The sequence below is a fragment of the Brachyhypopomus gauderio genome, chromosome 7 (assembly GCF_052324685.1).
Source record: "Brachyhypopomus gauderio isolate BG-103 chromosome 7, BGAUD_0.2, whole genome shotgun sequence".
Classification (NCBI taxonomy): Eukaryota; Metazoa; Chordata; class Actinopteri; order Gymnotiformes; family Hypopomidae; genus Brachyhypopomus; species Brachyhypopomus gauderio.
The window spans coordinates 17,263,296-17,276,322 of record NC_135217.1 but is presented as its reverse complement, the minus strand read 5'-3'; the positions used below and the strand labels follow the sequence as shown (position 1 = coordinate 17,276,322).

Here is a 13,027-nt window from a genome sequence, read left to right as displayed (position 1 = left end):
ATCAGTTACTTCTATCAGTCAGAAGGCTGGTGCACAGTTACAGGGGTGTCAGTCAGGGTGTTCAGAAGTCCTGAACCGTGTGCATGTGTTTAGGTTTGCGTGTATGTGCGTATTTGAGCATGCAGGCATACGTGACTTTGGGTGAATGGCTGAGAATATATTTATATATTTTTTGTGATAATGGTTGTATTATTGGTTTGTCATTGGATAGATTAGAATACTTTACATTTCTTTACTATCGTGTTCACTGTAGGCTGAGTCCAGAGATTTTCCTCAAGAGGCCTGTTGTTGAAGGAAACCGCTGGCGTCTTGACAACATATTGAAGCGCAAAGCGGTGAGTCAATTCTGCATTGTTTATCATGAATGAGCCTCGTTTCCTGAGAGATACGATTCTGACAGTCTCCTGATATGCTGTGTGCCTCCACAGCAAAAAGGAGTGCGGATATTTGTGATGTTGTATAAGGAAGTGGAGCTGGCCCTCGGAATCAACAGCGAATACAGCAAACGGACTCTGCAACAGCTCCACCCAAACATCAAGGTACATCTCAGAGCACCAGGAACCAGGAGAACACTGGGATGGGCGAGAGGGACAGGAACGCAGAGGAACCCGGCACGAGAGAGGAATGAATGATCTCTTCTCTTTCCAGGTGATGAGACATCCCGACCACGTGTCATCCACTGTCTACCTATGGGCGCATCACGAGAAGATCGTGGTCATTGACCAATCGGTGGCCTTTGTGGGAGGCATTGACCTGGCGTACGGGCGCTGGGACGACCACGAGCACCGGCTGACTGACGTGGGGAGTGTGACCAGAACTCTCAACACTTCCGCAGAGGTAATTAACGTTCACAGTCAGCCTGGACCATTTACTGGTGTGTGTTACAAGCATCAAACTGTGTCCATGTTGAAGCTGCCCGGGTGCCTTATACACTGGGAGCAGAGAGTCCTTCCCAGTGGTGCCACAGGTGTCCTTTCCTCCCAGATCCTGTGTACCCTTTAGAATAGTTACATAGTTCCTCTTTTAGCAAAGATTGTAGAATATGTTTTGCCATCCTCCCTATTCCAGAACATGACCGAAACTTCACCTACCATGGCATCCCCCCCCAATGGGTCTGGACGACCCCAGAATAATGGCAAGACCACGGACATGGTGGAGCAGCCCAGAATGAGGGGTCACGGAAAGACCAGGAAGAGTCGCTTCAGTATCCGCAAACGCCTGCAGAAACACGGCTTGGCCCCAGCTGACAGCGTGAGCAGTGTGGACAGCTCAGAGGAAAGTAAGTTGGACTTTTCAACAAAACTCCACAGCGCAAAATATACTTTGTGTATGCCCATCCATAGGTCAGGTATTGGCCATTTTGTTTCTAGCTTTTGTGGTCTCCACCAGTGGTCTGTCTCTGTCCCAGAGCAGTGAACTACCCTTGGCCTGTCTAGGCCTAACCATGTAGCCTTATGTTCTTACATACTCCATACTGTAATGGCCAGAGGCTCCCAAGCTCTGCTCACTGGGTGAATAGACTAGATAATTTTATTCTGATTTGGCTTCGACCAATCTGCAGCAGCAACATGAAAAATTATTTCTGACCAATTAAAGCATTAAAGCATCAGATTAGATGGAGCTTCCAAACCTCAACAAACTTCCCGGATGAGACGTGCACAGCGAGTTCTTCCACAGGATATTACAGGAACTTTCTAGTTTGTTGACAACACATCCATCATTGGACATCCTGTGTGTCTCACATATATGCAGCTTTATGACTAGTTTTAATACCACTATTCCACCACCAGTAGTGATTTTCACTTTCTTAAAATGCCCGTTAAATGGCATTCTGCAATTTCCCAAGCAGGAAAAAGGTCTTTTGTTTGGCTTGACCTTTGCTGTGGTATGTGGTGTTCTTGGGAGAGCCCAGCACTGCTTGCCCTTCTCTGCAGGTTATTCTAGCAGCATTTGCAGCCAACAGATTTTGATTCCTCTTAAATGGATGGAGCTGAGGGTGGCCATGCCCTCATGTCTTTGTCAGGCTGGTGAGTGAGACGCACGAATGGCTTGAAGACCTGCCGTGTGACACTTTCCGTCCGCTGTCCTGATTGCTGATCCAGGACCAGTGTTTCTCTTGTGCAGCTGTAATTGTATTACTATTTTTTCACCAGCATTGCAAGGATTGTTTTTGACAAAGGACCGGAGAGCCGTGTGACATGCTGTGTGGGTCCATGCTCATAACTTCTACATTGAGAAACGAGTCTTTCTCCAAGCTCAATCGGAGAGTTATGAGGTGTGACACTCCTGTCAGTTTCTGTGGTGCACCAGCTCCAAGGGAAGATGTATGATCCACGTGGGCATCCTCGCAGGCAGCACTAGAATATGCCCCACTGTTCTCTCTCTGCCTTTGTGATCGATCTCCCTGGTCTCCTAGCACAGAGCAGCGAGCCACAGAAACTGATTGATGGGGTTTCTGCTTGGCTTTGTAAATGTTTGGCGCAGCGTTCTGCCCCACAGAATGTTTACTCTTCCGCATTTGTCTTTTTAATCTCTTTTGATCTCTTTCTGGATTTGTGTTCTAATCTGTCCTCGGCTCTTTCTGGATTTCGCCTGATCCCTTGATGTCTCTGGTTTTCAGAAGCAGATTCTGCACCGGATCTGCGGGCTGATGTCATCGGCCTGATGGGGAACACACGCTTTTGGCACGGCAAGGATTACTGCAACTTCGTCCACAAGGACTGGATCCAACTGGATAAGCCCTTCGATGGTGAATCACCTTTGTGTTAAGCCAAGTATTTGTATTACATTAATATTTGTGTATCAATTAGTTTGAGTGTCCAGCAGACATCTTTTTATTTGGAACTGCTCTTAACTCGTTTATTACACTGCACTCCCAGATTTCATCGACAGGCATGTGACTCCCAGAATGCCTTGGCATGACATCTCCTCGGTGGTTTATGGGACGGCTGCCAGAGATGTTGCACGTCACTTCATTCAGCGTTGGAATTTTACAAAGGTGGCAGATTGGAGTCGTTGGTGGAAGAACCTCGTTTTACGTGTAAAATCGTCAAATGAGACTCCCAACATTTCCCACTCTGTATCGCATTTGCTCTTAGATCATGAAGCCAAAGTACCGGTCGCTGTCGTACCCGTACCTGCTCCCCAAGTCCCGCTGCTCGGCCAATGACATCAAATACCTGGTCCCGGGCTGCGTCTCGACTAGAGTGCAGGTAACACTGACCATCACAGTTCCAGACTCGCCCGCCCGCCTTGTGGCTACATGTCGTTACGTTAATGGGCCCGACCGTCTGCAGGTGCTGCGCTCCGCATCGGACTGGGCGGCCGGCATAAAGCACCACGAGGAGTCCATTCACAACGCGTATGTCCGCGTGATTGAGAACAGCAAACACTACATCTACATAGAGGTGAGTGGTCGGGTTCCTGGTTGGACAGGAAGTGATTCATCACAATTCGTCATGTGGTGTCAAATTCATTGTTTGGTGCGTACGGCTGTTCCCTTCAGAACCAGTTTTTCATAAGCTGTGCTGACAACAAGCTTGTGTATAACAAGATCGGGGACGCCATCACGCAGCGGATCATCAAAGCCCACAGGTGAGGGGTCTGAAGCCCACAGGTGAGGGGTCTGAAGCCCACAGGTGAGTGGTCTGAAGCCTCACCTTGGACTAATTGCTCCAATGCTTGGCTTCATTCAGCTGGTGTGTGGTCTAATTTTCATTCTACCCATTCTGCTTCAGGTACGCACTGTTCAGTCTAGGACAGACCGTACATTCAAGGCAGTGCTGACACACCAAATCTTTTAGATTTTTTTCATTTTATATATATATAAACACAAAACAGCTTAACTCCCTCTTTTTTTGCACAAAACCCTCCCACATGTCATTCTCTCTTTCCCCACATTTATGCCCTGATGAGATTTATGTTTTTGGAACTGCAGGGAGGGTGGGAAGTATCGCGTGTACGTGGTCACACCCCTGCTGCCTGGGTTCGAGGGAAACATCAACACTGGGGGGGGCAGTGCCCTGCAGGCCGTCATGCACTTCAACTACAGGTAACCACCAGAAGATCAGCAGGGAAGTTGGAAATCATCAACTCTCTGGCAGAATGTCAGACTGGTTTTGCATTATGCAGCTCGGAAAAGCAGTGAGCCGATCCACTGGAGGTCAGATCTGAGTTAATCTGAATAATCCCGTTGAATACAGTGAGCAAATCTGACATCTAGACTTTAATGATTAATCTGTTAAAGAGGCATGTTATTTTATTTTGCAGAGCACTGCATAATTACACATAATTACACATGTAAGCATTTTGCTAGAGTTTAACTATTTGATGTGATGAGCTTCTGGGTGTGTTATTATACTTCTCTCTGTGACATTTTTGCTTTTCTTTGCTGTTTTTCAGAACAATGGTTAGGGGAGAGCATTCCATCATATCCCAGCTGAAGCGAGAAAGTGGGTACTTAATTACACACGTCCCGATACTTGATGACATATGTCCTGATACTTAATTACATGTGTCCTGTATGGAGCCTGTCACGCGATGTCACGTGAGCCATTTCACAGAGCCACTGGATTGTGGGCTGTCTTCGCTTGGCTTTCTGTTAAAAGTATCTGATGTGGGCAGTCATATAGCATTCAGTGTCTGTCTTTGCTATCAAAGTGAAAATAAGGCTTCAGGCTGCCTTGTATTGATTCCACCAGTTTCGAAGTCATCCCTCAAAGAACTGCCTGTCTAAGACATCCCTCAAAGAACTGCTTGCCAACACTTCTCGAAAGACAGCAGCAGAGAAACAAGCATTTCCTGTGTTATAAGTTACCATAGTGCCCAGGCAGACTGCCGCTCATGGCTGTGTGCAAACACCCTTAAATGGACATTAGCAGATTGCGCAGGATTTGAGCACAGCAGCTCGACTCTGCAGCAGAGCTGTGGTGTAATCAAGTGCATCCATGGAAACTGCAGTGGTAGAGTACTGCAACACAGGACCCCTGTGGTTATTGGAGCTTAAAGAGCTTTCCTGGAGAGAAATAAGACAGGCAGTCGACAGGCGGCCACCTGGGGATGGCTCCTGCCCACCGTCGGGAGTCGTGTCACCCCACTCGGGCTTGTAGTCGGGTGTACGCACACAGGATGAATCATGACCATGCAAAAGAATTGGAAGTGAAAGTGCACCCGTGTGTGTGTGCATGCGTGCATGAGGGTGTGAATGGTCTCGCATCGCTCCAGTGTTGGAGCTCCACACACCCAACACACACCCAACATGCTTGAATATTCCAGCTTCATGCATCTTATGAATGAAGACACCGGTTTGCATGTTAGCTCTGTTGAAGATTCACTTCCTGTTTTTTTTAAATAGCAAGAGCGTTGTGTGGTTCTCAGCTCTCTCGTGCTGTCTTTCTGCAGTGGGCGATCATTGGATGAATTACATCTCGTTTGGGGGTCTACGGACTCACGCCGAGCTAGAGGGCAAACTGGTGACCGAGCTCATTTATGTTCATAGCAAAATGCTTATTGCAGACGACAACACCGTCATTATTGGTGAGTAGAGGGCTTGCCAGTATTTATTATTTACTAAGGCCATGTGTTTTAAATGAATTCTTTATTATGATCTATGGTATGTGATGCAGAGTAGTACAAACAATGCGGACTACTAGGGATAATTAATAGAATTTGATGATGAATGGTGAAATGTCGCCACCTGGTGTTTCAATGTTATTACACATAATGCGGCACCATCTGGCACAGCATGGCTGAACTGTTTGGTAATTCCTGCCTTTGACTGATCTAATTAATCAGTCCATGGCTATAAAAGCTAAAATGTTGATTTTCTATATTGAACACAATTCTATATATTAACTTCTTGCCCCCCCCCCCCCCCCCCCCCGAAACTTGCACGACACCAATGTCTTTGATTTCACTGTTAAGAAGTACAACATATGTTCTCTCACCTTGCTTTCCTTTCTCTCTCTCTCTCTCTCTCTCTCTCTCTCTCTTCCTTTCCCTCCCTCTCTTCTGTTCTCTCTTCCTTTCTGTCTCTCACCTCCAGGTTCAGCCAACATCAATGATCGCAGTATGCTGGGGAAGAGAGACAGCGAGGTGGCCGTTATCTACGAGGACACGGAGACGGAGACGTCCGTGATGGATGGGCAGGAGTACCAGGCTGGACGCTTCGGACTGCACCTCCGTCTGGAATGTTTCCGGTGACTATGACCCCTCCCCTCTCCCAGTGACCCCTTCCCTTTCCCAGTGACCCTAAGATTTGTAGGACCTTAAACCAGCAGAATCATCTTCAGAAACATCCCATAATCTTACAAACTATACTATTTGTGACTTTTAAATGTGTTCTCATTGATTGACTCTCCCATACAGGATGATTCTGGGCGCCAACACTGACCCCAGCATAGACGTCACTGACCCCATCAGCGACCATTTCTACAAGGAGGTGTGGCTGACCACCGGCTCACGCAACGCAAGCATCTACCAGAAGGTCCATTTGTTCTCCATGTCCTGCGTGACCTCCAGCTCACATGGAGTTGGACTGGTTGATGCCTCCTACTGATGGTGATCATGATGGTGATCATGTGCTCTCTTGCGTCCCGTAACCGTCCCGTCCTTGTCTGCTGCAGGTGTTCCGCTGTCTGCCCTCCAGTGACGTGCGGACCATTCTGGAGCTGGAGAGCTACCTGGCCAAAATGGGCCTGGATCGGGAGGACCCGGCCCGGGCGCAGGAGGAGCTGAAGAAGGTCCGCGGCTTCCTTGTACACTTCCCCCTCTACTTCCTCAGTGAGCAGAACCTGCTGCCGCCCATCGGATCCAAGGAAGCCATGGTGCCCATGGAGGTGTGGACCTGAGGGTCCACTGACCCGCTCCATGCCTGGTTGACCCGCCTCCTCTGGGCACCTCTGTTCTACTCAGTCTGGCACACTGTGGGGCAGTTGAGTGGTCTCGGTGCTTTTCACTATAGGACTGAGGAACAGGAACCACAGGAGAAGAGTCAAGGACCAACCCGTCAAGGACCAACCCGTCAAGGACCAACCCGTCAGTCTCATGACACTGCTCATTCTAACCCAGAATGATTTCGAATCATTGCTGTGGAAACTTCACTAACATTCTTTCCTGGTTCACATCTTAACACTATGCAACTGGAACAGAAACCATGCTACACTGCTCTCTGGTCTGTTCTGTGCAACCCATTGATTAGAATGGTAAAGGGTTTTTAATATCCTGTGTCTTCAGATGTTCTTTAAAAGGCGCGAGCGAGTGCTGTTGCTCAACAGCTGGTGCGAAACACTTCCTCTTGCATGCCTGGTCTCCAGCTCTGCAGTCTGGTGGCCTGTAAAACTTTAAATGTAATGCACATCTTTCTGTCGAAGTGCCAGCTCTCAGCACCGAGTGCATGCGGTCCACTGGTGGTAACGCTGGTTTTATATTGGCCATTGTATTTTCCTCGTTTTCTTCTAAGGGCCATTGTTGTATTGGACATTCCGTAGGCCAGGTTCGCTCGGACTGGCTGAGGCACTTTATACATATTATATATTATTTACCGTAATCTTGTGCTCAGTTCTACATGCCCAGAACTTTTGAAAGCCATCAAAGGACTTTTCTCTGGGGCTACATTTCACTGAAGTGCCTCTGGATATATTTGTGGAAACAGCATTATTCAGTCTTAGACAGTACCTGCCTCCAAGACTGGTTATCCCAGCAGACGAGAAAACTTCTAAAGTAACAGCCTCATAGAGATGCATCGGCAGGATCTGGGTTCTGTCATGTCAGGGGGAGCACATGCGCTTGCCTTTAACCATTATTGAGGCTGTCTGTGGGGCAGTGCGAATCAATGCAGTGACCTGTGTGAATGGACAGTGTTGGTGAAGAATGTGGGGTGCAGGATCTGAAGCTTGTGTGAGTGCATTGCTCTGGAAGTTTGATTATTTTTCCTTCAGTATGTATACTAACAATGCGTACTCCACAGAAGAAGTGTACTTCATGAAGTCAAGTGATTTAAATTGTGATTTCACAGAGTATGTGAACGGAAGGGACGTTAATGTAATCAAACTGAGAGTGTGAACAGAAAGTAGATCCATGTAACTAAACTAAAGTGATTTTCATGTGATCAAAACTCATTAAACTTGTTCTTTATCCTTAGCTTTTTCGGAGTCCCCATGATATGAGATTCTTTGCTGTGTGTGTGTGTGTGTGTGTGTGTGTGTGTGTGTGTGTGTGTGTGTGTGTGTGTGGGTGTGTGTGTGTGTGTGGGTGGGCCACACTGCTGTCACATTCCCCATATACAGATGTTAGCACCTGGGCCCCTTAAGCTGAACTCTGGTTTGGTCCCTCTGGCTAGAGACTACACATAGATATCCTTGGTTGGTTGTCTCAAGGGAGCATATGAGATGCTAACTGACTAAACTGGCTAACTCATTTTTAGCTACACAATCCATTCATTCTCTAAGCAAAAATCTTATCCCATTAATAACTACATTAGATCTACATTAAATTGCTCACCACTATTTTATTTATTGGTTACCAGTTAATTGCAGAGTGATGTATAATTCCCTGACTTGGTTCTTGGTCCTTGACGTACGTTTTTAATTCAAACCCTTGTTCTTAAACCAAATCGAGGGAAAACAGAAAGATGAAGGGAAAGTTGAATTCAGGTATATGTATGTGTATATTTTCAAGCCTGGCTGTACAAAATTGACCTGTATTGTGTTCTACTGGGCAAGTCCAGGAGGCTGTGGCAGAGTAAGGGGTGAGAGTTGAGGGGTGAGAGGTGAGGACGACCCTACCGGCTGTGCAGTAGTTTCCACTCTTCTGATCTTCTGGATATGTTTGCACATCCTTCTAGATGTATTTGCTTGCATGGGTGTGTTAGCTCCTGGCCTAAAGCTCTTTGGCATCTCTGAGTCTTCACACATGGGTGAGTGATGGGAACAAAGACTCTGAGAAGCTATCTGCACCCCCCATTAAAGGTCTTGGTGGGTTTGGAGCTTCATTTTGAGGGGAAAAAGGCTCTTGATCCTTTTATTTCTCCCTACGCAGCTTATCTAGAAACTTGAGTCAGTTATAAACTGGCTCTAGAACCTTCTTCAGAATTCTCTGAATTCCTCCACCATGTTCTGGACCTACTACTTTGCCAGTAAAACGGCATTTCTTCCTGGCTGTTTTTGTGTTTACTTAATAAGGTGGCTATTTGAAACTCAGTTCTGAGTTCCCTTGATTAACCTACTTAAAAGTATGATTCATGCCTTGCCTGAATTGCGTAACGCTAGCCATGCCTCTCCTAAGTTCTCCACCATTAGCTTCTCGTGTAAGCACCAGATCCACACCTCTCATTAAAACAATTTTCATACTGGTATTTAATAGCCAGCCTGATATTGCCACAATTCACCCTAGACTCCAGAAGGTGCCAGAGTAATTATTTGCCAGACTAATATGATAATGTATTCTTCTTTTTCCAGAAATGATTATAACTTTTATAGGTAATCAGGTACATAAAAGCTAATTGAACTGAACCTGTCCTAACAAACAATAAAACTCTTAAAACACAACACTGGCACAAACCCTGTTTTACTCTGGTTGCATGTTTCATTGTAAGGTCAACACTTTCTCAGGCTCGACACCTTGATTCTGGGAACCCAGGCCAGCACGGTGCCCCTCAGGCGACGTAAACAAGGATGACGTGCCAAAACAGATTTGTGTTTATGTATGAAGCCAAAGGCATGTCACCGGTTGTAACATGGGAATGTGGCGGGGGAGCGTTGTTGCGGTGTCCTGCGCCAGAACTCGCCGGGCCCGCTCAGGCGCACCTGAGGAGGCGGAGCTTAATCTACACCGATTGACTGACGCAGGCACTCGAGAGGGGGAGGGGTCTTTGTGTTCAGTTTCATTTTTAGACATGAGAACTCCAGAATATTCTTATAGGATGCGCTTTTACAAGGCCAGATCTATTAACTTTAAATCGTACCTTATAGTAACTGGCCCCGTGTTCGCTTTCCTCTCGCTCTTACCCTATTCCCCCGCTAGATGGCGCACAAAGCAGTCACTGTACGCCATTCATCTCTGACATACCATAACTGGATTAGCCTCACGGTGACTGAACCAGTTTATGAATGAATGCGATCAGGACATGTCACAAATGTTGATACTGTGCTCTTTTTTAAATTCAGGGTTGAATCATTGCATTGGCAAATTGCTCATTTTCCCCCTGCACATTCATGTGATGCCAATAGAGTGATGAGTCCCAGAACGCGTGCAGCAGCGTGCAGTCTGTCCAGAAACCTTAACATGGTCACGCAAAACAGCTTGGTGCGCGTTGTTCTGCACTGTCCTAGTGAAAGACGTGAATACAGCAGAGTGGATGTTTTCTGCTACCCAAAGAGGAAGGTACGTTGGTCGAGGGCGGCGAGGATTGGCACTCTTGCTTGCTCACATAAACGATGAAGGTGAGAGGAAGCACGCTGGCCACAGTCCTACAGTCACAAACGTGCCTTCCTGTTTCTTGCTGTTTGTACACAGCAGGCGGTTATAAACGCACATACATTCATGAGGGGGGGGTGTTCGAGGTCGGCGCAGTGGGTTGTTTGAGCGTCAAATCATGTTTTCGTTTTTAGGCTTATTCATTAAAACTATTTTAAATAATTGCATAGATATTTCGCTCTCTCTTGTGACACATTTGCCCTTGCAAACGGCTTTGAAAAACGACGTCCTATTTAAAAAGCAAAAAAAGGAACAAACCGCAGTGGTGCATGTTAAAAAGGGAAATGCCGTGTCGAACAGACACAACGCACAAACACGCATCTTTAGACCCTAAACGACACCGACACACGGCGGGTTTTCTCTCATAACTGTACATACTGTACCGTGTGTGTGTGTGTGCACGACACGGTGGGAGTCGCTCTACGGAAGCCCCGCCCTCTCCTCACCCTGGCCACGCCCCAGAACACACAGTGATTGACACAATCTCACCGAGATGTAATTTGCGCGTGCGTGCGCCCGGGTGCCTTCGCCTTGTAACGTTGTAATGTTGTAGTTCAACGGAACCGGGACCACGAACACGGCGCAGGGCAGGTCCGCCTCACACGCGTCAATGTAGGTCCAAAACAGCCCGGCGGTACACGGAATAGAACTGAGACGAACCCGCAGACATCATCCGGGACATTGAGTCGGACTGAGCAGAACCCGAGCCGCTCCAGAGGGATTCTTCACCCCGTATACATGATTTTTGGGGCATTATAATTGCACGTTTTGTTTGGTAAGACGATGATGGCGAGCGACTCTCCGGCCAGGAGTCTGGACGAGATCGACCTCTCGGCTCTGCGGGTGAGTACGGGGGCAAATAAACGGCTGAAATGATGAAATTTGCTCCAGCATCTCGCTTCATCTCAATGACGGTGAGCAAAATGGTCGCTGGTACCGGAGCACCTGACCCAGCTGGAGATGGAGATGGACATGCACCACACCAGATGCGCTTACGGGGGGAATAAACCCGTCTCGTTAACATGCGTTGATTAAAAACCATGCATGAATAAATGTACTTGGACATATCGCCTGAACGTTGGCCTGCAGATCTCTTCGAATATCTGATAGTCTGATGCAGCTTTATGTTACTAAAATACTAATACGGTGTATCAAAGCAGTTTAATAATGCGGCACACAATAATCCAGTGATGAGTTTATTATGCGGTGCGGGCTACAATGAACCTACATTAAGAACGTAGTGTACAATGTTTCAGGAGGGCGCTTTCAATTATGAGACGGGGCATTTAGGTGTAAAACGAAAATCTATTGCACTCAAACGTAAATTTCTTAAAAGCCATCAGATGGGAGAATATCCTGTTTGTAGCTCGTGGTCCATTTTGATTTTGTCGCCATATCTGACATTTCGAAATGCTCTTCAACACCATCCGGAACACTTGCCCGTATTGTTGGGTGTCTTATGTGTCTATACTGTTATCATCGCTCCCTTCGTCAAATATAACGTCTCATGCGGCACTAATCTCTAGACTAGCGTGTGTTTTTGTTTATTCCGCCATTTAATGTGTTGATAGTTAAAGTATTGGTGGGTATTATCACTATCTCGCTTCCCCTCGACTGATCTGCAGAACGAACGGACGGGCGCTCGCGCTGCGTCTCGTGGCCTGCTCGCGCTCTTTTGTTCGCCCCTCTCGGTATCGCTCCTCGGTGGCACGTACTCTCCGGTTCGGTGGAGATCGGTCCGTCTTCAGCGGGGTCTTGGTGGGATGCGCTCTCACTGATTAAGGGTTCGGCGGTGTCAGATTTGCGAGGCGACGGCGCTTGTTCAACGCTGGCACGTTAGTTATGCAACATGATCTTACCTGCAACCCCTGAATCAAGTCTGGACATGAACTGAGCTGTGACGAGTAAACCTACTTTTATGCTTGTGAGAGCAACTGGGTTATTCCTGCATGTACTCACACAGTGCATGTTTCAGTGACCTTTCTTGAGTGATGCATCACCAACTAGTTCCTTTTTTGGTTTTCCAGATTTCCATGGATAAGGGTTTTCCTTTGGTTACTGTAGTGGTGCTGATGGTGACTCTACATATGCTTTTAATAGGATGATGACATTAGAAAAACAGGCCTTGGAAATACATAAAAAAATAAAAACATGTAATGGGGTTTAACCCTAGCACAAGAAAGGAAGTTTGCTTCTTTAATAGCTGCCTGGGTCACACATTGAATGAAATTCAGTTTTTGTCATTTACTCATACTTGTACAGTACAGTGGAGGTTGTGTAGTCACCGTTTCCTACCTTGTGGTTGTCCAAGTCAGAGTTCCTCCTTGCTGTCTGTCAGCTCATGAATTCAATTCCAGCCCGCACATTTGATATTAAAGCAACCCAAGAATAAACCTGAAACTGTATTCCGTCTTCTTACATGTGCCCTTGGTGTAGTTCAGGTTGCTTGGATGCTGTATTCTCTTTGCCACCACACCCATGGGCAAAAGCTTCCTTATGCCAGCCAGTGAGCCACTTTCCCAGGACTTCTTGTGCCTGAAACTAGGTCACCCAG

At 46.9% G+C, this 13,027-nt stretch overlaps 2 protein-coding genes and 1 long non-coding RNA gene across 11 annotated transcripts in view; 2 read left to right on the top strand and 1 right to left on the bottom strand.

Moving 5' to 3' along the window:
* pld1b (phospholipase D1b) overlaps positions 1–8,139 on the top strand; it is a 24,615-nt gene extending 16,476 nt beyond the window's left edge. For all 3 annotated transcript variants that reach the window (XM_077012194.1, XM_077012193.1, XM_077012195.1), the window contains 15 exons: positions 254–335; positions 429–539; positions 649–837; positions 1,069–1,279; positions 2,621–2,749; positions 2,880–2,998; positions 3,099–3,212; positions 3,297–3,407; positions 3,506–3,594; positions 3,938–4,051; positions 4,402–4,451; positions 5,401–5,535; positions 6,044–6,197; positions 6,367–6,484; positions 6,624–8,139. In XM_077012194.1, coding sequence (XP_076868309.1) covers positions 254–335; positions 429–539; positions 649–837; positions 1,069–1,279; positions 2,621–2,749; positions 2,880–2,998; positions 3,099–3,212; positions 3,297–3,407; positions 3,506–3,594; positions 3,938–4,051; positions 4,402–4,451; positions 5,401–5,535; positions 6,044–6,197; positions 6,367–6,484; positions 6,624–6,848 — 1,951 coding nt within the window. In that variant the 3' untranslated portion in view covers positions 6,849–8,139. The remainder of the gene's footprint in view (positions 1–253; positions 336–428; positions 540–648; positions 838–1,068; positions 1,280–2,620; positions 2,750–2,879; positions 2,999–3,098; positions 3,213–3,296; positions 3,408–3,505; positions 3,595–3,937; positions 4,052–4,401; positions 4,452–5,400; positions 5,536–6,043; positions 6,198–6,366; positions 6,485–6,623) is intronic.
* LOC143519101 (uncharacterized) overlaps positions 1–13,027 on the bottom strand; it is a 22,132-nt gene extending 9,105 nt beyond the window's left edge. Inside the window, exon 1 of the long non-coding RNA XR_013132357.1 lies at positions 12,769–13,027. This is a non-coding gene — a long non-coding RNA (uncharacterized LOC143519101). The remainder of the gene's footprint in view (positions 1–12,768) is intronic.
* Positions 10,960–13,027, top strand: part of tnikb (TRAF2 and NCK interacting kinase b) — a 38,873-nt gene continuing 36,805 nt past the window's right edge. For 4 of the 7 annotated variants that reach the window (XM_077012191.1, XM_077012192.1, XM_077012187.1 and 1 more), the window contains exon 1: positions 10,961–11,316. In XM_077012191.1, coding sequence (XP_076868306.1) covers positions 11,257–11,316 — 60 coding nt within the window. In that variant the 5' untranslated portion in view covers positions 10,961–11,256. Of the gene's footprint in view, positions 11,317–13,027 lie in introns of all 7 variants that reach the window. The other 3 variants (XM_077012188.1, XM_077012189.1, XM_077012186.1) reach the window with 1 other exon arrangement.